Source organism: Crocuta crocuta, unplaced genomic scaffold (genome assembly GCF_008692635.1).
Source record: "Crocuta crocuta isolate KB4526 unplaced genomic scaffold, BGI_CrCroc_1.0 scaffold441, whole genome shotgun sequence".
Classification (NCBI taxonomy): domain Eukaryota; kingdom Metazoa; phylum Chordata; class Mammalia; order Carnivora; family Hyaenidae; genus Crocuta; species Crocuta crocuta.
The window spans coordinates 6551-28667 of NW_027527822.1; the positions used below are offsets into that span (position 1 = coordinate 6551).

Consider the following 22117-nt stretch of genomic DNA (forward strand, 5'->3'; position numbering starts at 1 on the left):
CTCTTCACTTCAGCTCAGGTAATGATCTCGAGGTTTGTGGCATGGAGCCCCACATCAGGCTCTGCGCTGGCAGTGTGGAAACTGCTTAGACTCTTCTCTCCCTCTCTTTACCTCCCTGGCTCTCTCTCAAAATAAATAAATTTTAAAAAATAAATAAAAACTTAGACATCATGGACTGAAATCCAATTGGATCATAGATCATGGATTAAATCAATCACAGACTTAAAATTTAAACTTAGACTTCACAACAAAAGCATGATCCTTAATAGGAAAAACTGACAAATCAGACTAAATCAACTATACTTTAAAAAATAAATAAAATAAAAATAAAATACAGTAAAATAAAATGAATGAAACTTTGGTTGGAGGGGAAGACCCTGTTAAAGGGAAGGAAAGTCCAGCACAAGAAGAAACGTTTACAAAAAGCACATATCCAAAACCAAAACAAAACACAAGCACATATCCAACAAAGGGCAAATATATAAGGAGCTCTCAAAGTAAGAGTAAAAATGTCCATGCTCCAATCAGCACATGAGTAAAAGTTGTGAGGAGATATTTCATGGAAGACGATAGATATATGGATGCCCAGACAACACATAGGAAAAGGTGCCCAATCATTAGCCCTCAGGGAATGAAAAGGTAAGCCAAAAGGAGACATCACAGCACACCCCTCCGAATGGCTAAAATAAAACAGAGCGCAAACAGTGAACGGTGGCGATAAGGATGTGAGAATGGAGGTCACTCACACACTGCTCATGGGAATGTGATGCTGAACAGTCTCTCCGGAAAAAAGAACTAAATTTGCACTTAGCACACAACCCAGGGACCATGTACCTGGGCATTTACCCCAGAGACACACAGTGACGCTCACATAAAAACCTTACACAAATACGTATAACAGCTTTATGCAGAATGGCCCCAAACTGGAAACAACCAGAGGCTGTTCAACAAGTGCAAGGGCAAAAACACTGTGGCGTATCTGGACCATGGAGTCCCACTCACAGCTCCTCAGACCGTGCTGACCGAAGACAGTCAATCCCCAGACACAGGGGGCCACCTACACAATGTCCGTGAAGTTAGTTGGCCAATGAGAAGACGGCGCGAAGGAGCCGTGGGTTCGCTATAAAAGGCAACAGGAGGGATGGTTGTGGTGATGCAAATGTTCTGTATCATGTGTGTATCAATGCCAGTGCACCGGCTGTGATCTGGGGCTGTGTTTCCACAAGACTTACTGTTCTGCGTAAAGAGAACAAGAGATCTCTGCTATTTCTTACAACTGCCTATGAACGTACAGTTATCCAAAGAAAAAAGATCAAAAATAAATGTTCCGTGTACCCCTGTTCACAGCAGCATTACTCAAGAGAGCCAACAGGTGGAGATAAACCAAGGGTCCACCAACACGTGAATAAACAACGTGATCATACACACACTACGGAATATTATCAGCCTCACAAAGGAAGGAAGTCCTGTTCAGGACACAGTATGGATGGACCCTGAAGACACTACCCTACATGAAGTAAACCAGTCACAAAGGTGCAATTCCACTTACACGAGCTAGGTAAGGTAGCCGGGTTCATAGAGAAAGTACAACGGTCATTTCTCTGGGGGCAGAGCTATTCCCTGAACCAGTGAGGAGTTTCACTTTGGGAAGATGAGAAAGTTCTGGAGACAGGCTGCATGACACTGTGAAAATACGTAATATCACTGAACACTTACAAATACTACTACACATAAAAATAGTTAAGATGGTAAATTTTATGTAACATGTAATTTACGACAATTGAAAATGAGGGGCGCCTTTGATGCTCAGTGGGTTAAGCGTCCGACTCTTGGTTTAGGCTCAGGTCTTGATGTCATGATTTTGTGAATACGAGCCCCACATGGGGTTCTGTGCTGATAGCATGGAGCCTGCTCGGGATTCTCTCTCTTGCTGTCTCTCTGCACCTCTCCTGCTCATACTGTCTCTGTCTCTCTTAAAATAAACTTAAAAAAAAAAGGGGGGGATAAGAAAAAAAATGTGTGGCACCTGGGGGGCTCAGTTGGTTAAGCATCCTACTCTTAATTTTTGCTCAGATCATGTCTCATGGTTCCTGAGTTCGAGCAACATGTCAGACTCTGTGCTGACAGCATGGAGCCTGCTTGGGATTCTCTCTGCCTCTCCCTTACACTCTCTCTCTCTCTCTCTCTCTCTCAAAATAAATAAACTTAAAAAGAAATATAAATAAATTTTTAAGAATGTTAGACTGAGAAATAAAGACTTTTGAGATGGGGACTTTCACTGCACTGAGCAGAGTTACCAAAAACTGTCACTGTTCACTGTGGCCTTTGCAGGAACGTGGAGAAAGTCAAAGATGAGTACCAAGGCTCACTATATACGAAGGTCCCAGCACCTCTGTGTGTCACACTGGTCAAAAGTATCAATCTTTAAATAAGTTCTTTTTCTTTAAATTTTTACATGTTTATTTATTTTCGAGAGAGAGAGGGAGAAGGGCAGAGAGAGAGAGGGAAACACAGAATCTGAAGCAGGCTCCGGGCTCTGAACTGTCAGCACAGGGCCTGACGCAGGGCTAGAACCCATGAACCACGAGACCATGACCTGAGCCGAAGTCGGATGCTTAACCGACTGAGCCACCCGGGCGCCCCAAAAGTATCAATCTTTATTAAGAAACCAGAGCTTTCCCTCCCCGGGCTCACGCTTGTATTCAGCAGCCAGCACACTACATGGGAGATATGGACACGTGTGAACACAGAGCCCGCAGACACAGCTCTTGGGGAAGGAGACGCCCCACTCCACCTGCTGGGTACCACAGACCCAGGCTTCGGGTTGTCTGAATGCACTGTGCTGAGCGCAACCTTGGGACGGGATTACCGTGTGCCTACCGTCCTTCAGATGGTCCTCCATCTGCGAGGAACAACCACCAGATAAGGTCCACGCCTTCACGTCACCCACTTTCTCGTGCAGCCAGATGGGACTGCAATACCCAAGTCGCATGCCAGCCCGCGGAAAGCGTTACAGAGAGACATGAAGCGGGTGTGATGAGAAAGTGTGGCCAGAGGCAATGGGGCTGGAAGGAAGTACCTGAGACCCCCCTCCCATTGGACCAACTCTCCTACCCACAGGGACGCCCAACAAGGTAAGCTTTGCACGGCCTTGTGCAGAATCACAACAGAGGGTAAGGCCCAGGGAACTCCCCAAGAACATGCCTGCCTGCATTCGGTATTCGGTACTGACCCGATCTCTGCTCTTTCCCTCCATTTCCTAGCATTTCTGCAATAGAATTACTGTGGTTATCACCGTATAAAATATACCCTGCGGAGTATGAGAGAGTGGCCTCCCTTTCTTCACACAGAGAAACCCCACCATCACAGTTGGTATGCAGAGGTCGGGCTCTGCCACGGCCACGCACACTCACTCACCGGGGGCAGCTGCAGGGCAGTCACCTGCTGCGGGTCCTTCAGACTTGCATCTTGGAGAACAGCAGGCTCTTGCAGGACTGAAAGAGAGGAAACGTGGGCCTCATCAACCTCAGGTCTCCTCATCTGCAGGATGAGGACTACAGGATGACGCAGGGAAAAAGCACTTGCGAACCACAAGGATTTAGGTCACCAGTGAGAGGGAATGGCTGGGTCACATGGGCTCGACCACGAGGGAGCCTTTTTGTGTATGTGCAGTGTCTATTATTTTATTTTTTTAAAAGAGAAAGAATGAGCAGGGAGGAGCAGAGAGGGAGAAACAGAAATCGGAAACAGGCTCCAGGCTCTGAGGTGTCAGCACCGAGCCCGACGCAGGGCTTGAACTCACAAACTGTGAGATCATGACTTGAGCTGAACTTGGGACACTTAACCGACTGAGCCACCCAGGCATCCCTTTTTTTATTTATTTGTGTTTTGTTTTGTTTTTTTGTTTTTTTTTTAGAGACCAAGGGTATGAGCAGGGAGGGGCAGAGGAAAGAGAGAAAATGCCAAGGAGGCCAAGGAGGCTATACACTCAGTGTAAAGCCCAACATGGGGCTTAAACCCATGACCCTGGGATAATGACTTGAACTGAAATCAAGAGTGAGATGCTCAGCTGACTGAGCTGCCCAGGTGCCCCTATTATTTTATTTTAACTTCATCAACTGCAAAGCTGCATAAGGAAGACTTAGCACTGTGAGGGGCTCCTGGAGAGCTACCGTCACACAAACCTGCAGGGACTGCGGTCCTAGGGTCACCTCTCACCCTCACTGAGAGCTGCTGGGACCTCTACTACATTCTCTTCCGACGTCCCTCGCCTGGCTGGGACTCGTCACCTGCCTCAGGCTTCTGTTGGCAGGGAGAGAGCCACACACCTGGCCCAGGGGGCTGTCGTGTGAACCCAAGCCACGTTTCAGAATGTGCTCCTTTCGGGGCGCCTGGCTGGCTCGGTCGGTCAAGACTCTGACTCTTGACTTTGGCTCAGGTCATGATCTTGCAGGTCTGAGTTTGAGCCCCACATCAGGCTCCGCACTGACGGTGTGGATGATGGTGTGGAGCCTGCTTGCGGTTTTCTCCATCTCCAAAAAATGGTTAAACATTAAGACTTGGAAAGCTGTACTACGATGTCCTGGTTGAGACGAAATCCCAGAGGCTGACCCTAGGTCACTGCCAAAACTAACACCCAAAGCCAGCGTTCCTCACCTCTCAGCTCTGCTCAAGCAAGACACCAGGAGGCGAGCCAGCTGTGGGAGCTCAGGGAGAGCGCGCTTGGATTCAAGGAGGGGGTGACGGAATCTGCTCTCCTACCTGCCTTCGGAGGGAGGGACCACAGCCCCGCCTTGCGGTGCCCCCAGGAGAAATGAATGCAGGGGCCACGTGCATCCGTCTACAGAGCTCTGTCTCCAAGAAAATCTGGCTTTTGAGGAAGACCTTCGAGATTAGGAAGGACACTGGGTGCCTGGCGGTTCAGTCAGTCAAGTGCGAATCTGGATTTCCCCTCGGGTCATGAGCTCATGGTTGGGAGGTCAAGCCCCAAGTCAGGCTCCGTGTTGACAGCGCAGAGAGTGTCTGGGACTCTCACCCTCTCCCTGCCCCTTCCCTGCTCATGATCTCTCTCTCTCTCAAAATAAACTTAAAAAAAAAAAAAAAAGCTTACCAGAGGATCATCCCCATGATGAATCAATAATCAACTTTAAGGTCTTCCTAGTAACTAAGTTGCATCATGCCCACTCTGCCCGGGAGATACAGCAGCTGGCCCAGCTCCCCTGCCTGGGCTGCTGTGGCTCCTGAAGCTCGTCCTCCTGAGGACGCCCCAGGGCATGACGGGCTCTGGGCTGACGTGTGTCCACACCAGGTTCACAATATCAAGTCCCAACCCTAGCTCCTCAATAGGACTGCACTTAGAGACAAGGTGTCTCTCGGGGGGTAAGTTAGAGTGAGGTCACGAGGGTGGCCCGATCCGACGACCCGGGTCCTCATAAGAAGAGATTAGGACAACCATGTGGAGATGCAAGGAGACCACGGTGACCGACGAACCCAGGAGAGAGGCCTCATGGGAAAGTGAGCCTGGCCGCACCTCGATTTACAACGTCCAGCCTGTGGAGGTGAGGCCGTAAACTCTGCTGCTGGGCCCACCCAGTACGATAATGGTCAAGGAATCCCTCGCAAACTAACAGGGCCGGTGTGCCTGGACCTCTGTACGGAAGTCAGACTAACTCCACACAAAGAGTAACTCGATATGCTCTCTTTCTTTAACTGAAAAGCTTATGAAGGACCAGCTCTGTGGGTCACAGGAATGCACTCCCGGCTCCCTGTACCTACCGTGCAACCTGGGGCATCTGCCACACCAGCCCGCACACCACAGAGCTCACGTGCGACCTCAGCCACAACTTCCCATGGTGACTACCATGACCGAAAGTCGGGGGGAGGGGGGACTCGGGGCCTCTGCTCTAACATTCTGTGGGTAAAGCCCTTTAATTCTCAAAAGACCCAAAATGAGTGACCAGTGTGCTCAAAGGGTGATAGGGAGGGCCGGGAGACCGGGACTTGGAGGGCCCCAGGTCACAGCCAGAGGAGTCGAAGCCGCCTGCCTCGGGCGACCACCAGCATTCTGTGTACAGACAGCCAAAGGCGTCCCGGTGACATTCAGGCCTGGACACACCACCCTGTTCCCTCTGGAGCACTTTTAGGTCTTGCAACTTCATAACAAATCCCAAAGCAGCTGTTTGTTCGCTGGATAAAGAGGTTTAGAACATAAGACGTGGCCGTGCCCAGCTGCCCTCACAAGCGGCTGCCAGACCGAGGCCGGAGACGCACCTGCAAGGAGGGGGGCAGTGCAGCCTCACAGACACCCACCCACAGCACTGGTCCCTTGTGTGGATTTCGCACAATGAAGGGGGCAGGAGATCCTGACTGAACTGCTCTCGGGAGGGACCCAGACCCTGGAAACAGTTCATGGCTCTTTGGGGATGAGCAAGGAAAACCCAAGTCCAGGGACACGGGGAGGGGTATGTCCTCCCCACCAAGGGCTGCGTCCCCAGTGGGTACCTGGATTCCCGCCGGGCTGGCCCACGGTTCTGCTCAGGAGCGCGGGGCCCTGCGCCACAGCTGTGGGCTGGCTGTCCTGACTCTTTGCGAGGTCACTCTGGGGTTCTGCCGGCAGTTGTTCTGGCTCCCGGTCTGGAGGGCCATCCCCATCCTCAATCACCACGGGGTCTTCACAGTGCTTGAGCTGCAACCCCAGAGAGGGCTGTTCAGGGTGAGGTGTCCTCCTGGCCGTCTGCACAGTGACCGCCAGGGCCCTGCCCAGGACAGAACGTGCCCCCAGCAGGGCCTCCCCCAAGGAAGGGAACCTGCCCTGGACAGAACTTGCCCCCCAGCAGGGCCTCCCCCAAGGAAGGGAACCTGCCCTGGACAGAACTTGCCCCCCAGCAGGGCCTCCCCCAAGGAAGGGAACCTGCCCTGGACAGAACGTGCCCCCCAGCAGAGACTCCCCCAAGGAAGGGAAACTGCCCAGGACAGAACGTGCCCCCCAGCAGGGCCTCCCCCAAGGAACGAACCTACCCTGGACGGAACCCCCCAGCAGGGACTCTCCCAAGGAAGAACCTGCCCTGGATAGAACGTGCCCTCCCAGCGGGGACTCCCCCAAGGAAGGAACCTGCCCTGGACGGAACGTGCCCCCCAGCGGGGACTTCCCCAAGGAAGGAACCTGCCCTGGACGGAACGTGCCCCAGCGGGGACTCCCCCAAGGAAGGGAATCTGCTTCCTCAGGAGACCAAACTGCACTGTGAGCCTCACTGAAGCGTGGGGCTCTACACAGAGCGTCTCCTTCGTGGCCAGCCCCCTGAGGCCCTCTCCCCATGAGCGTCCTCCTGCTCACCCACTGCCAGGGCCGCCCGGGCTCCCGCTCCAGTGCCTCCACGGCGGCCACAGCCTGATCGCCGCTCTCGGGCTCCTGGGCCCGCACCCAGCCCTGGATCTCACGGGGCAGGATGGACAGGAACTGCTCCAGCACCAGCCGCTCCAGGATCTGCTCCTTGGTGTGCCTGTCAGGCCTCAGCCAGCCTTGGCACAGGTCCCAGAGGCGGCGCAGGGCCTCCCGGGGGCCCGCCGCCTCCTGGTAGCGGAAACGGCGGAAGAGGCGGCGAGAGGACTCAGGGCTGGGAAGCTCGCCCTGGGGACTGGGGTTCTCTCCTGGGGGGCTCCTCATTTTCCTGGGCTCCTCACTTTCTTTTGGAGCCAAGACTCGGGGGCACAGGGCTGTGGGCATGATGGGATTTGATGGGGGTCAGCAGCAGAGGACGACCCTATTTCCAAACAGAAATCACTGGCTTCAATGTTCTGGTCTCCTGTGGCAGTTTTTTGGGGGCGGTGATGGGGAACGTGACAGAGCCCGCAGAGACCAACCCTTGGGACAAGTCCTGGCACAAGGGTCAGTGTGGCTGGTCCCTGCACAAACGGAGAGAGGGAAGTCACCGCCCACTACAACAGCGTCAGGACAGGATTCCCCTAACTGGGCAGCCAGACAAACAAGGCGGGGGATCTGGGAGAGAAGCGCTAGCATATCAACACGTCACGGGCATTTCAGGCATCGGGGGAGCCCGACAGGGCCACATTCAGGGCAGAGACAGAACAGAGACTCTGTGGTACCTTCCGTGGCCAGGCCCTCCTGGACAGGACAAGGTGAGCAGGCTGCTATCTTGAGGCCTTCCTCGCCCTTGCCCTTGAGACCTTTACAAAAAGAGCTGGAAAGACACAGAGAAGCCTGGAAAGAGCCTTTGAAGCGGATCCAGGACCAGAAATCAGCTGCGCTGGTGCCCAGGGCCAGCTGCGGGTGCTGGACCTGCTAGGCTCGCACAGAGCAGGGAATAACAGCACCCAGCAGAGTCCAGGGGGATAAGGCCCACAGTCCAGGTGATGCCCGTGCAGAAGATGGGGACAGTCGAGAGAGGCAGGTACGTCCTAAGGGTGCTGCAGAAAAACAACCGCGTATTTAAAAACATCAGTGCTTTCCTATCACTCTCCAAGTAACTCACTCCCAAGTCTGGATGGCAAACTTGAGGATCTGTTTAAAGATGCAGGGGCCTCTGCCCAGCCTCCACCCCACGCCCCCTTGTCCTCTTGTGCCATGATGAAGGCAACAACACACACTCACGGCCCCTCCGCAGGCACGACTGAGCGGGGGCACTCTGACACGGCCACACCTGCACCTCCTCGGTGAATACACATGCACAGGGTGACATCAGGGGGCAGCAGCCACGACTCTGCACCTTGGGACTCAAGGGAAGGGTGAATAGGGAAACACAGTCATCCAGGCCCCTGAGGGCCTTGGAACCTAGTCTGCATAAGGCTCCGGCTCACTCCCATTTCACAGGAAGACAAGTGAGGCCAGGAGAAAAGAGCAACAGAGGTCACTCAGTGGCAAGACTCCAGTCTCTGGACCCCTTTAAAGGCTCTGCAGTATAAAAACCAATACAGAATGGCACAAAAGGGCTCCGAGTGTGTCCGATGTCCTCCCACATCTGCTCCAGCATCTGGAACGGAAACTCCCCTCCACCTGACCCTGCGTTCCTCAGGCTTAGCCAGTGCACACCCGCAGGGCCTTTAGATTGCTCGGAACTGGCCCCCGGCTCGGGGCTCAGGCCCCACCTCCTACACTCAGAGTCCGTAGCGGGGCATCCATCCCGCTTGGGGCTGTGCGGATCACCCCAAGCAGACAGCCTGGTCCGCCTTTGTCACCCCGGCACCTGGCGGGAGGAGATGCCTGATGAATGAACTAAACGCTAGTCCCAGGGGCCTTCCCGGAGGGGGCGGGGCGTGCCAGCAGCCGCTCCCAGAGGACAGAACCCCATCAGCAGAAAGGAAGGAGGAGCACAAGACTAGGCCAGGCAGAGAGGCAGGCTGTCCGCGTCCCGCCCCTACCCCAGGCGCGCCCCCTGTTCAACCCGCTCCCGGCTCACCTCGAAGCCCGGACCTCCTTCCCCCCTTCTAACTCCAAGCCCTCCTGCTGCGGCGGAAGTCTCCGGCAGTAGCTCCTCATCCTTCCAGCCCGGCCCCCCGGGTGTCCTTCCTGAGGCCGATGGGCTCCCGCCGTGGCTGGTCGAGCCCCCGTCTCCCGCTCATGCAGGAAAGCGCGGCTGCGCTCGGGACTTAACTAGTGCAAGCAAATGGAGGCGCCTGCAAAACAACATTCGTGCCGCCTTACAGCCCCGCCCGCGGAGTCCCCGGCGCGGAGAGACCGGGGCGCGCTGAGAGGCCGGGCTGCAGGCTGGTTGGCCGGGGCGCCGGGGGCTGGTAGCGGGGGGCGCGAGGGGAGGCCAGGGCGCGCGGGGCCGCCGGGATTGNGGAAGTGGGAGGGGGCAAGGAAGGAGGACGCTCCCGCGCGCCCTGAGCCACTGCATCCCGGAGTGCGCCTGGGACCCTCCCTACCCACGCCCGGCTCGCGGGCCGCTGAGCACGCTGGGGCTGCAGACTGAGACCCCTCTCCCCGTCGCATCCCGATGCAGCCCGCGCTTTCCTGGGATGATTCACAGTTTAAGATAAGGCTGCCCGCATATGGCTCTTCTTAGCATCAGGACAACGCTGGGGGTACGCAAAGGGGCTGTGGGGAATCCTGGCCGCGAGTGGCCCGTCAGGAAGCTCTTTGCTTGCTTCAGCGCCGGTAAGGCTAGATGTGCATACTGTGCTGGGGAGGGCCGTGAAGGGACTTTGAAGTCAGGTAGCAGTGAGGGGCGAGCAGGAATGAGGGCCGTCGGAACCCCAGACAGGGCCGCTTGCCACTACCCTATGCTGAACAGTGTGGTGGCTCAGAGGGGCCTTCCTGGGTCCATCCCTAGTCTTCCAGGTTCTGGAGCTTTGGGAGAAAGCATGTTCCGGATCCCTGAGCAGGCCTGATTCCCACTACCCCTCTGCATCATCTGCTCCGCACTGAAGTCGGACTTTCCCACAGAAGAGAAGGCAAAGAAAACCTCCCATCTACCAGAAGGGCGCGTGGTGGAAGATAACCCATTTACTTCAGATCCTGTTGAAGGCCAAGCAGAAATAAAACCAGCCCTCACCCCTTCCCGGAAGAAAGTGGCCTGGCAGACCAGATGGGGTGAAAGGGGATGGACTGAGAGGAACCTGGATCCCTTAGCCGTGTTGTCCTCATTCCAGGGGCCTGGGCGCCTCCCGTTTCCTATTAGCTGCAAATTGTCACCCCTGACTAGTGCAGTTACTGAGATCGGCCATTTGTCAAATGCCTGGATTCTGACTTTCGCAGGAGATGTGCCAACGTGAAGCTCTTTGTGAACAGTGAGTGCTCCCCACACGATAGACACAGGCAGGGCCACCCAGGTATCTGATGTAAAGCCACCCGCTTCGGGTCTTCCCGGACTCACTGTTAGCAGAATGCATGCACACTCAGTCTCAGGAGCACCAGCCAGCAGCTTGGCCTGGAGGAGAGATGCCCCAGGGAAGGACCAAGGCTCAGCCCAGGTAGTTAGGGTGGAGGTGATTTGGTCAGCAGCCCACGCCCACACCTTCTGCTGGAGCTCCTAGCCCTGTGGCTGGCTGGAGAAACTGCTGTGGAGTGCTGGGAATCTGTGCCAGAGCCAGTGGCTCTGCGGCAGATAAACTGCATAGCATCAGCTCATTCCCGGCTGCCTTCCACTTCCCTCCCCTGAACTGACACCGCCCAGTCCCCTGTCTGCCCTTCACAGCTCAGAATATGCCCTCACTCTGCATTTCACTCAGCACAGGGGTTAGAGCCAGCCCCTGGGGTAAATCCCACCTCATCAGCTCCTGACCAGGGGATCTCAGGCATGCTTCACCTTTCTTTGCCCCGGTTTCTTCATCCAGGAAACAGATGAAGCTGTCTACCTTGTCGGGTGCATGATTGGGATCATTCAGGCATTCAGTAAACATTTTGCTGTGTTTGGATCTGTGTTGCAGAAGCAGAGCAGTGTCGACTAGCAGGTGCTGGAGATGGGCTGGTGACAGTCAGGGAAGGCTGCATTGTGACCTGATATCGGAGAGAGTCCATCACGCTCAAGCAGGTTTGAGAACAGGGTCCCACATGGAGGCCACCATCAACATGTCACCATGTCACACCACAGTGAGCTAGAGGAGTGGGATGTCAGAGAGTGAGCGTCCAGGGGCACAAGCCCTGGAAGCCATGGAAATGTCTTTTCTTTCCTGCACCAAACAGGACTGTATCAGGGACCACAGTGTGAAGTACCGTGGCATGAAGCCTGTGCATAGACTCTGCTCAAGGACCATTGGCCGTCTTGCATTCTGTGTATATTTATTTGGTTTACGTTGCTGTTACTGCTTGTGTATAATTTTATGAAATCCTTTCTATCTGCCACTAGTTCCTCCATCCTTGTGGTGGACGAAAAATCCTGGTGTCTGGAAGCTTGAAGGGAAATCTGATAATAAGTAAATGCCTCTGTGATATAACACTACTGGTGATAGATATCATGAAAATTAAAGTCAAGTAAAATAATAAAGTAAAATAAAATAAAAACTGGGTAAGGAGGAGCCTGGCAGGGCCATCTAGAAGGACCTCCATGAGGTGACATTTGACCAGAGAGCAGGTGGAAGGCTCAGCAGGTGTCCTGCACGAGCAGACAGAGGTGTGCTAGGAAGAGCATTGCAGCAGAGGGAACTGCATATGCAAAGACTGTGAAGCAGGAGCTTGCTTCCATCTGTGCATGCATGGTGAGGGAACGGAGCTGGAACAGAGTGACTGGATTTTACCTTCAGAGGCTTTCGCGAGGGGCACGGCCTGATGGGACTCTCCTACCGCGGTCGCTGCACACAACTCCTTGGAGGATAGAGAGAGCAGGGGCTGAGGTCGAAGCAGTGGGGGAAATGCAGGCGGTAGGTGGTCCATCTGGCAAGCCGTGGCCGGGGTTCCCCTGACATGCTGTGGGTGTTAGAGGAATGAGGAATGGTGTGGTTCGGCCCTGAACTGAGCAACTGAAGGGTTTGTCTAGGAAACAGTGAAGCAGGTTCCCGGAAAGGGCTTGGGAGACAGTGGTGGAATTTTGGACTTGTTGGGTCTGAAATGCCCAAAAGAAGAATAGTGATGACCTTTGGGTGAGAAAGTGGAGGCAGGAGGTAGAAATCAGGAGTCACAAAAGCTCTCCAGAAACTGAGACCCTGGGATGGACACGTATGGGTGGGTGGAGGTGCTGCCTCTGGGAGGAGCAGGCAGAACTGGACCAGGCCAGCTTTCAGACTGGGAAGAGAGGGGGGAGGGGGAGGGGGANGGAGGAGGTAGGGGAGAAGGAGGGGAGGGGAGGAGGAAGGGAAGAGGGAAAGGGAAGGGGGAGGAGGAGGAAAAAGGAGGGGGAGGAGGAGGGAAAGGGAGGAGGAGGAGTGGGAGCAGCTGCTCCTAGGTGGAGGGAAATTGAGCAGTGTTGAGCTTTGGAACCCCCCACAGGCAACTGAGGGATCCTGAGTAGGGTAATTGCTGCTGGCCGATCACACCCCATGAAGAACTAACACTGACCTGGAACTGGGTAGAGGGACTGGGAAGGAGTCAGGGGCTGGAGGGGACCTAAGGGCTGGGTGGGACAGGGGCTGGGCAGGACCCAGGGCCTGGGAGGGAACAGTCTCCAGCAGCAGGGAGTGAGCTGGAGTCCAGGGCCCAGGGGAGCCCAGGCCCTCACAGGGAGGAGCTAGGAAGGTGGCCTCTGGTGACGGGGTGTGGGCGTGTGGCAATGTGGGAGTCCATGGTGGGCACTGCCCAGTACAGCGAGAAGCAGGGTGTGTGGTGTACTTTATGTGTCTGCTTGGCTGGGCCAAGGTGGCCAGATTTTGATCAAACACTGGTTTACATTGTCTGTGAAGGTGTTTCTAGATTAAGATTAACCTTGAAATCAGGAAACTGAGTAAAGTTGGTTAGCCTCCCTCCATAATGTGGTTGGGCCTCATCCAGCCTCCAGTCTCCCTTTATCTGTAAATCTGTCAGTGTACACACTTACCCTAAATACCTCTCTACAGACAAACATATGCTAAGTATCTCTACATACATATGTTAAATCTCTCTCTGCCCTGGGGCCCCTGGGTAGCTCTGTCCTTTGGGCTGCCCACTCCTGATTTCAGCCCAGGTCAGGATTCCCGGGTGCTGGGACCCTGCCTCTAGGGCCCATGCTGGGTGTGGAGCCTGCTTGGGATTCTCTCACTTTCCCCTCTCCCTCTACCCCTCTTCCCCATTTGTGTGCATGTGCTCTCTCTCCCTAAAATTATGTAAATATCTTCATGCATACATACCCTACATATCTCTCTGTGTACATACCCTAAACACCTCTCTCTGCCACATGTCCTAAATCAGTCTGTCTGTCTCCATCGTCCCCACCCCCCACTCCAAGGCACATGCTATTGGTCTGTTTCTCTGGAGAACCTAGGCTGGCAGGGAGGAGGAGGAGGGTGTGAGGCCTGAAAGTAGGGAGGTGAGGGAATTTCATGCTCACTCTGCAAACTGGGATGGTGATGGGATAGAGCAGGGACACTCCAAACGTCGCCAAACGTGGGAAGTGAACTGTGCACGGTGCAGTGTGATGCGTACAGCTCTCCTAAAACCCACAGTCTACACCCAGAACGGCAACAGTTAGGGGCATCTGGGGGCTTAGCCCATTACGTTCGCCTCAGGTCATGATCTCACAGCCGCTGATATTAAGCTCGGAGCCTGCTGGAGCTGGGGAGTCTGTGTCTGCCTCTGTGTCTCTCTGCCCACCCCCTCAAATAATCACTGAAAAAAAAAGAAAAAGCGAGACAACAATTATGTTTTCCCTTGGGGTGCAGGTCATCATTGCACAAAATATGCTTGTGGACCTGTAACAAATACTACAGGTATGTGTGCTGTCTCATCCATGGTCTGTCTACACCAGCCGCATCAGCATTCCCCGGGAGCTTGTTAGAAATAGAACCGCCAGTGTGGGGATGAGCACTGGGTGTTATATGGAAACCAATTGGACAATAAACTATTTGAAAAAAAAAAAGAACCGGCAGGGGGCGTCTGGGGGCTCAGTCGGCTAAGCGTCAGACTGGCTCAGGTCATGATCTCGCCATTCAGGAGTTCAAGCCCCACGTCGGGCTCTGTGCCAATGCTCAGAGCCTGGAGCTGCTTCAGATTCTGTCTCCGTCTCTCTCTGCCCCTCCCCCGCTCATGCTCTGTCTTTCAAAAATGAATAAATGTAAAAACAAACAAACAAATGAAACTGAGACCTCAAACATTAGTTTTTGACAGCTGTTTGTGAGACTCAGGGCGCTAATGCCCACGCAGGCAGGTCACTAGGAGCCAGCCTGTAGTTTGGCAAGTTCAGATTAGCTGAAACAACTGGATTTCTGTGCTGGGGTCTTGAGGGATGATGCGAACGGGATGCTAGAGTGAGGCTTGATAGAAAGGGGAAGAGCAAAGTCTTTTGTGAGGTTTGGCTCCAGCTGAAGGAAGGAGGAGGAGGAAAAGGATGTTGGGGATACTGCAGTGTGGATGCCATCTGGAGGTGGGTGTAGGAGAGTGGGGGTAACTGAGGGTCCTGGGCTGTCAGGAGGAGAGGATGGTTTAACAGTAGAGTCACAGCTAAGTATAGCCAGTGGATCTGGGGCCTCAGGTAAGGAAGTCACACCTAGACAGGTGCGTTGTGGCTTTTTCCAGCCACTCTAAGACCTCGAGGACCCGCGAACACTCATCTGGTCTGGTGCCTCTGTCTTCCCTGCCCGTCCTCTTCTTTCTTTTTAAAAATATTTTTCAAATGCTTATTCATTTTTGAGAGACAGAGCGAGAGTGGGGGAGGGGCAGAAAGAGAGAGAGAGAGTGGAAGACACAGAATCCAAAGCAGGCTCCAGGCTCTGCTTCTTAGTCCTTCCTCCCTGATCTTCATGCTTTTTTTCCTAGACAGGTTTTGACTCCTTCAGCAGGGAAACGCCTGGTCACTGCAGTTCTTTGGAAATTTCTTTAATGTTTCTTTGTTTTTGAGAGAAAGAGGGACAGAGCACAAGCCAGGGAGGGGCAGAGAGAGAAGGAGACAGAATCCATCCGAAGCAGGCTCCAGGCTCTGAGTTCGCTGTCAGCACAGAGCCCCACACAGGACTCAAGCCCATGAACTGTGAGATCATGACCTGAGCTGAAGTCAGACACTTAACGGACTGAGCCACCCTGGCGCCCCTGGATGTTTCCATTTATGTGTGTTTGCGCTTTCTGACCTTTCTTTCTTCGTGCTCAAGTGGGTGTGCTTAAGTCTGGATGGCTACTGAGACCCAGGGAGAGGAAACTGGTCTAGGGAACCCACATTACATGTCTGTGTGTGTGTGTGTGTGTGTGTGAGAGAGAGAGAGAGAGAGAGAGAGAGGAAAAGAGACATTATGCAAGTCATAGTTGGCATCTGCTAGGCTTACCACCTGCATTTGATCACCATGCTCCCTGGAGCCCAGGAAGCAGGGGCCCTAAATACCACATAAAGAATTTGGAGTCTGTCCTACATGAAAGAAGGGCTCACAGCACGCTAGATCCCACGTTCTGATGCGCCGTGGGTGTCCTGATCTCTCTCAGAGAACAGACTCTGTCCTGTCCCCTCCGTCTTCATCCAGCCTCAACCCTGAGGCGTCGTTTAAGTCTTGTAACTCTGCTGTCCTTGCCTTGGATATTTTTTCTTAGTCCCAGGAACACGGAAGTCCAGTATCTGTCTCCTTGCACTGTAATTACTTAAATGCTGGGAGGCGTACATAAGTTTCTCCGTGCAAGATCTGGTGATTCTACTCCTGCCTCATGGCGATCGAACACACATTACTTTATATCAGTTCTCCAGCACACAGCCAGAGATACTGAAAAGTTTATTGCTTTATTTTGAGACAGAGACAGGGAAAGAGAGAGAATCCTGAGCAGGCTCCCAGCTGTCACCACAGAGCCTGACACAGGGCTCGAAGATCATGACCTGAGCCGAAATCAAGATTCCGACGCTTCCCCAGCTGAGCTGCCCAGGTGCCCCTGGATAGGTCCTTCTCATTCATCTTCTGCCATGAGCTGCACGGGAACCTTCCAGCTGTTTCTGTGTTTGACATTTTGGTGTGTACCAGTTTACTTTTTTGCTGTTAAACACCTGGATCTGTCTACATATTTTTGCTCCAGACATGAATATTCTGAATTACTGCAAGTATTTCAGGAATTTCCTGATCCTCTAGCTACTGGCCCCTCCATGTTGCCAGCCTCTCTCCACCCCATTCCCTCAAGCTCAATGCGCTTCAATGCAGATAGGGATGAAACTGAGGGCAGAATGGGTGTGTCCCCCAGCAAGATATGTTTAATTGTAACCGTTCATTCCTGTAAATGTAACCCTATTTGGAAATAGGGTCTTCAAAGATGTAATCAAGTTCAGACAGAGTTATACTGAACTCGAGTGAGCCCTAAATGTAATGATGCCTTGTCAGTAGGCCATGTTGGGTGCCTGGCTGGCTCAGTCAGTAGAGCATGTGACTCTTGATCTCAAGGTTGTGCGTTCAAGCTCCACGTTGGGTGTAGAGATTACTTAAAAATAAAGTCCTTTTTTAAATAGTTTATTGTCAAGTTGGTTTCCATATAACACCCGGTGCTCATCCCCACAAGTGCCCTCCTCCATGCCCATCACCCCCCTTCCCCTCCCTCACCCCCCATCTGTCCTCAGTTTGTTCTAAGAGTCTCTTATGGTTTGCCTCCCCCCCTCTCCAACTATTTTTTCCCCTTCCCCTCTCCCATGGTCCTCTGTTAAGTTTCTCCTGTTCCACTCATGAGTGAAAACATGGCATTTGTCCTTCTCTGCCTGACTTCTTTCACTCAGCGTAACACCCTCGAGTTCCATCCATGTTGCTACACATGGCCAGATTTCATTCTTTCTCATTGCCATGTAGTATTCCATTGTATAGATAAACCACATCTTCTTGATCCATTCGTCTGTTGATGGACACTTAGGCTCTTTCCATGATTTGGCTATTGTTGAGAGTGCTGCTATGAACATTGGGGTACATTTGCCCCTGTGCATCAGCACTCCTGTATCCCTTGGGTAAATTCCTAGCAGTGCTATTGCTGGGTCATAGGGGAGTTCTACTGTTAGTTTTTTGAGGACCCTCCACACTGTTTTCCAGAGGGAAACACCAGTTTCCTGCACCAGTCTGCATTCCGAACAACAGTGTAGGAGGGGAAAATAAAGTCTTAAAGGGGCACTTGGGGGTTCAGTCGGTTAAGCATCTGACTCCATCTCAGGTCATGATCTAGCAGTTTCTGTGTTCCCACACCACGTCAGGCTCCGTGCTGACAGCTCAGAGCCTGGAGCCTGCTTCGGATTCTGTGTCTCCTTCTCTCTGCCCCTCCCCCACTCACACTCTGTCTCTGTCTCTCTCTCTCTCTCAAAAATAAACAAACATTAAAAAAAGTCTTAAAAAAGAAAAAAAGAAAGTAAGGTAATGTAAAGACAGACACACGGAGAAAGCCATGTGACATCAGGAGCAGAGGCTGGAGTGAGGCGAGGACCAGGTAATCACGGGAAGCGAGAAGACACTCCGTTCATAGAGAGCACGGCCTGGCTGCTGCCTTGATCTCAGGCTGGCCTTGGGACTTCTGCTCTTTCAGGTCGTCCAACTTATTTTAATGTTATTTATTTTCTAGTGAGAGAGAGACAACGTGAGCAGGGGAGGGGCAGAGAGAGAGGAGACACAGAAACCGAAGCAGGCTCCAGGCTCTGAGCTGTCAGCACAGAGCCCGACATGGGCTCGAACCCACAACTGAGATCACGACCTGAGCTGCATTCGGAGGCTCAGCGACTGAGCCCCCCAGGCGCCCCAAGTCACCCAATTTATTACATCCTCCCCAGGACACTAACACAGGCCTGGAAAGACCCGCCCCCCACACACCCACTAACAGGGCTTGCAGCATTAGGAGCTTTGTTGCAGTCTTGTTTTGTCCTTGTTTTATAACGATTAGTTCCAGTTTCCCGTTCACAGTCTCTTGTAGATCAACTGAGACCCTTCACTGGTACTTGACACTTGTCTCCTTCAGCTTTTCCTCACCCATTATCTCCCACATCTAACTGGTAAGGATTCACAGGTGTTCCCCCGTCCGTCTTCTGTGTCCTCATCAGTCTTTGTTGAGACTCGTTTCCTTGGGATATTGAGAACACTGCCAACAGATGTGCTGCCCCAGTCTCTCTCCTGTTTGAATTAATTCAGAGCATGTTATGCGTGTCATTTATGGGTGTCAACTCAGAGTGGAAGACCTGAAAGCCTTGCAGGAACAACACAAAGAAGAAACAAGTGAAAAGGAGGCCATGAGGCAAGGAAGATGGTAGCAACCTTTCTGCTGAGAGGAGCAAAACGCTTCTGTGGCGAGGCCCCACCGGAGGGCGGCCTGCAGAAGCCCCATCCAGGCCCAGGTGTGCACAGCCAAGATGGAAGCCTGCAGGTAAGGAGGGCCCCAGCACATTTTTAAAACTTTTTTTTTTTTTTTTTTTTTGTGACAGAGAGACAGAGTGTGAGCAAGGGGGAGGAGCAGAGAGAGAGAGAGGGAGCCACAGAATCCCAAGCAGGCTCCTGGCTCACGGAGCCTGACGCAGGGCTCGAACCCACAAACCTGGAGATCATGACATGAGCCCATGCACCTCAAAATCATGACCTGAGCTGAAATGTAGAAGGGAAGCGTACCTGGGAGGCTAACACAAAGGTGAAGGCTCTTGAAAGCACTTGCTGTCTGGACAGAATCGCACAACTGACCTGGAGGTGAGGTCAGACTCCACATACACCAGGCCCTTACTCCATGGATAGACTCTGCAGGTCAGTGTTTCTTGTGCTTTTTTGTTGCCTGCATCCTAGAGAAGGCACATGCCTCATGAGTCACATCGATCATTTCCGTTCTGTGTTTCTAGAAGAAGGCTGGGCTGTTGGAGGCAAAGATTTTCCCTACACCTAGCTCCTCTCAGGTTTTTTTTTTTTTTTGCACCTAGACCTGGCTTTGGGGCCTCCATGTTCATGCCTGCACTGTCCAGTTTTAGCGACTGTCCTGCTGAGTCTGCTGGCCCTGGAGATGCCCGATCAGCCCCGAGGTATCTGGTCAGGTATCCTGCAGGTGATGTCAGATCACCCCCGCCCACTTTTTGCAGGAACGTCTTAGGTCATGTTGGCTTAGCAAGAATCCCCTTTACTCCTAATGTTTCCTCTTAGTAATTTTCTATCCACTGACTCCCACTGTGCTCCTTGGCTATAAATTCCCACTTGTCCTTGTTGTATTCAGAGTTCAGCCCAATTTCTCTGCCCCACTGGAAGACCCCACTGCCTTCCTACACCTATCCCGATAGTCCCTTGAATAGATTGCCTGGTGTTTTAACAAGTGTCATGATTTTTCCCCCTTACACCCTGGCATAAGCTGTGGTGGGTCTTTTAATGTAATTGGGTGTTGATGAAGGGCTAAGGCTAAGAGGATCTTGACAGGTATCAGACTTCAGTTAGCATTTTGGCAAAACCCAGGAAAGAGAAGTGTGGGTTGCTGGCTCACTGGTATGACAAGAAAATAGACAATTGTCAGTACAGGAATTGAAGGCTGGAAGGACTTCTGCCCCATAACGAACCCAGCATTCACTGGATGTTTCAGCCACCATCTTGTATGTCTCAGCCACCAACAGGTGTGGAAAGACAATGTCAGGTAAAAATTCTCTCCCAGATCTGTGGAATGTCTGGGAGCCAGAAGCTCTTCAGCCTGTAGTAATATTTTGCTGAGAACAAACATCCCAAAGCCTGCATTGTGAGCTTTGGAAATTGGGAAGTTCTGGCTCCTGAATCTCACCCAGAAAGGTAAGAGCTATAATTGTCAAAGTGTAAGGTAGATGGGTCCCAGGTCTGGTCACACCGGTGGCCTTCATGGGGACTCCCAGGCTGTGACAGGAGGCAGGCTAGTGGGTCCTAAATGGAACATATGCACCATGTGTAACTAACTTGATGGGAAGGGCTACCTTCCTGTGTGGCTTTCATGATCCAGGTTCCCAGCTCCGGAAGTAGGTAGTTTAAATGTTACTTTACATTTTCATGTCCTTTCTTTACATATTCTCATGTGGAAGGTTAGAATTCACTTGTATCCTGGGGCACCTGGGAGGCTGAGTCGTTTGGGCCGACAACCTGGACTTCTTCGGCACAGGTCATGATGAGCCCCAGGTGACAGCTCAGAGCCTGGAGCCTGCCTTAGATTCTGTGTCTCCCTCTCTCTGTCTCTCTCTCTGCCTTCCCCTGCTCATGCTCTGTCTCTCTCTCTCTCTCTCAGAAATAAATAAGAACATTAAAAAAAAAGGAGAATATACTTGTATCCTTAGCATCTCTCTCACAAACCTGCATGTCTCACCATCAGTTATTATTGACGCCAACTATTTTTCTTTTAAAAAGTTATTTTTTATTAGTTTTTTAAAAATTTGCTACTTTCACTAATACAGTTAATACTGTGATAAATGCTCATACATTATTCAAGTATCAAACATCTGAAATGTTGAAACTGAGGCCTAGAAAAGTTAAGGACCCCCCTGCCGCCACCCCCTCCCCAAGGGCATTAGAGGAATTTCTGGGGACCAAAGTTTCCTCCGATTTCCGGGCTATATTTATGGGACTGCCGCCTAGAGTGTCTAGAATTCCAGAACCTGCCCCTGGTTTCCCCGCTCTGACCTTCTCCGGCGCCCTCTCCACTGGACGCTTGGCTTCGCGCAGTTCCCGGTCTTCCCCTCCACCCCAGTCAAAGCCTGTGGCCCTTGCGCGGGCTCTGGGAGTCTCTGGCGGTCAGCACTTTGGCGCAAGGCCACTCTGACCTTCCGCAGCTTCTGCTGTGGAACGCAGCGTGGGTTGGTCCAGGGGAGGGTCGGTGCACCTTGCCTGGGAAGGCGAGGGTCCGGGAGGTGGGCGCACCCCGCTAAGTCCGTGGGACCCGCGCGGAATCCATGTATTTCAGGCTCTCTCAGGTGACTCTGGCACGTGGCTAGACCCTGGAGCCTCCTGCCGCCGTCTGTCATCACCAGTCACCAACTTTGGGTAAGAAGGGCTCCCTCAGGCTCTCGCACTCTTCGAGGGGCGGAATTGGGAGTCCCAGGCAGCTCCTACCCTCCCCCATAGATGAGTTGGAGAGGCTGCGGGAGCCGGTGTTTATATCCGGATCGTCGGGCCGGTTTAAAACACGAATGAAACAGAATTTCAGTCCTTCCATTTCTAGGGTGGAAGGTTGCTTAAAGAAATGTTAACAGCGAATATTTGTTCTAGGACATGATCCTTTGAAAAGGAAGCTGGAGTCTCCCCGCTTCTCGATTGTTCCGACGAGTTAAAGAAGTAAAAGCCAGAGCGAGTGGCGCAGAAGCGCAGGTGCGCGCGCAGCGGGTGCAGGTGCGCGCCCAGCAGAGGCAGCATGCCTGAATGTGAAAAGCTGGTAAACTCGCGAGTGGAGAACCACTGACAGAGGGAGGTCGCCTCAGGGTATGAACATCCGTCTCCTTTAACTTCAACTCCTCACTGGGCTCTGCTGATCTGGGGGCAATGCGGCTTTCCCTCTCCTTCCTCTTCCAGAAACGTCTCCTAACCCCATACTAAGACTTTTTGGACTCATCCTTCTTACTGGGGTACTTTTGGAAGGATCCGTGAGTTTTTGGGGGGCTGTTGCTGGCCCGCTGAATCCCAAGGAGCCTTTCTTTAA

At 52.8% G+C, this 22117-nt stretch overlaps 1 protein-coding gene and 1 long non-coding RNA gene across 2 annotated transcripts; one reads left to right on the forward strand and one right to left on the reverse strand.

The window, feature by feature from the left end:
• Window positions 1–1057: 1057 nt before the first annotated feature.
• ZNF496 (zinc finger protein 496) lies at window positions 1058–9669 on the reverse strand. Its single transcript, XM_077775912.1, is given in 9 exon segments — window positions 1058–1120; window positions 2870–2902; window positions 3418–3494; window positions 6502–6685; window positions 7334–7713; window positions 8104–8134; window positions 8136–8166; window positions 8168–8296; window positions 9414–9669. Coding segments are annotated over 9 exon segments (1008 nt in total). The 5' UTR covers window positions 9494–9669.
• Window positions 9670–9792: 123 nt separating this feature from the next.
• Window positions 9793–12614, forward strand: LOC144241322 (uncharacterized). Its single transcript, XR_013338026.1, has 3 exons — window positions 9793–10746; window positions 11386–11489; window positions 11642–12614. It is a non-coding gene; the product is annotated as an uncharacterized LOC144241322 (long non-coding RNA).
• The last annotated feature ends 9503 nt before the right edge of the window (window positions 12615–22117 follow it).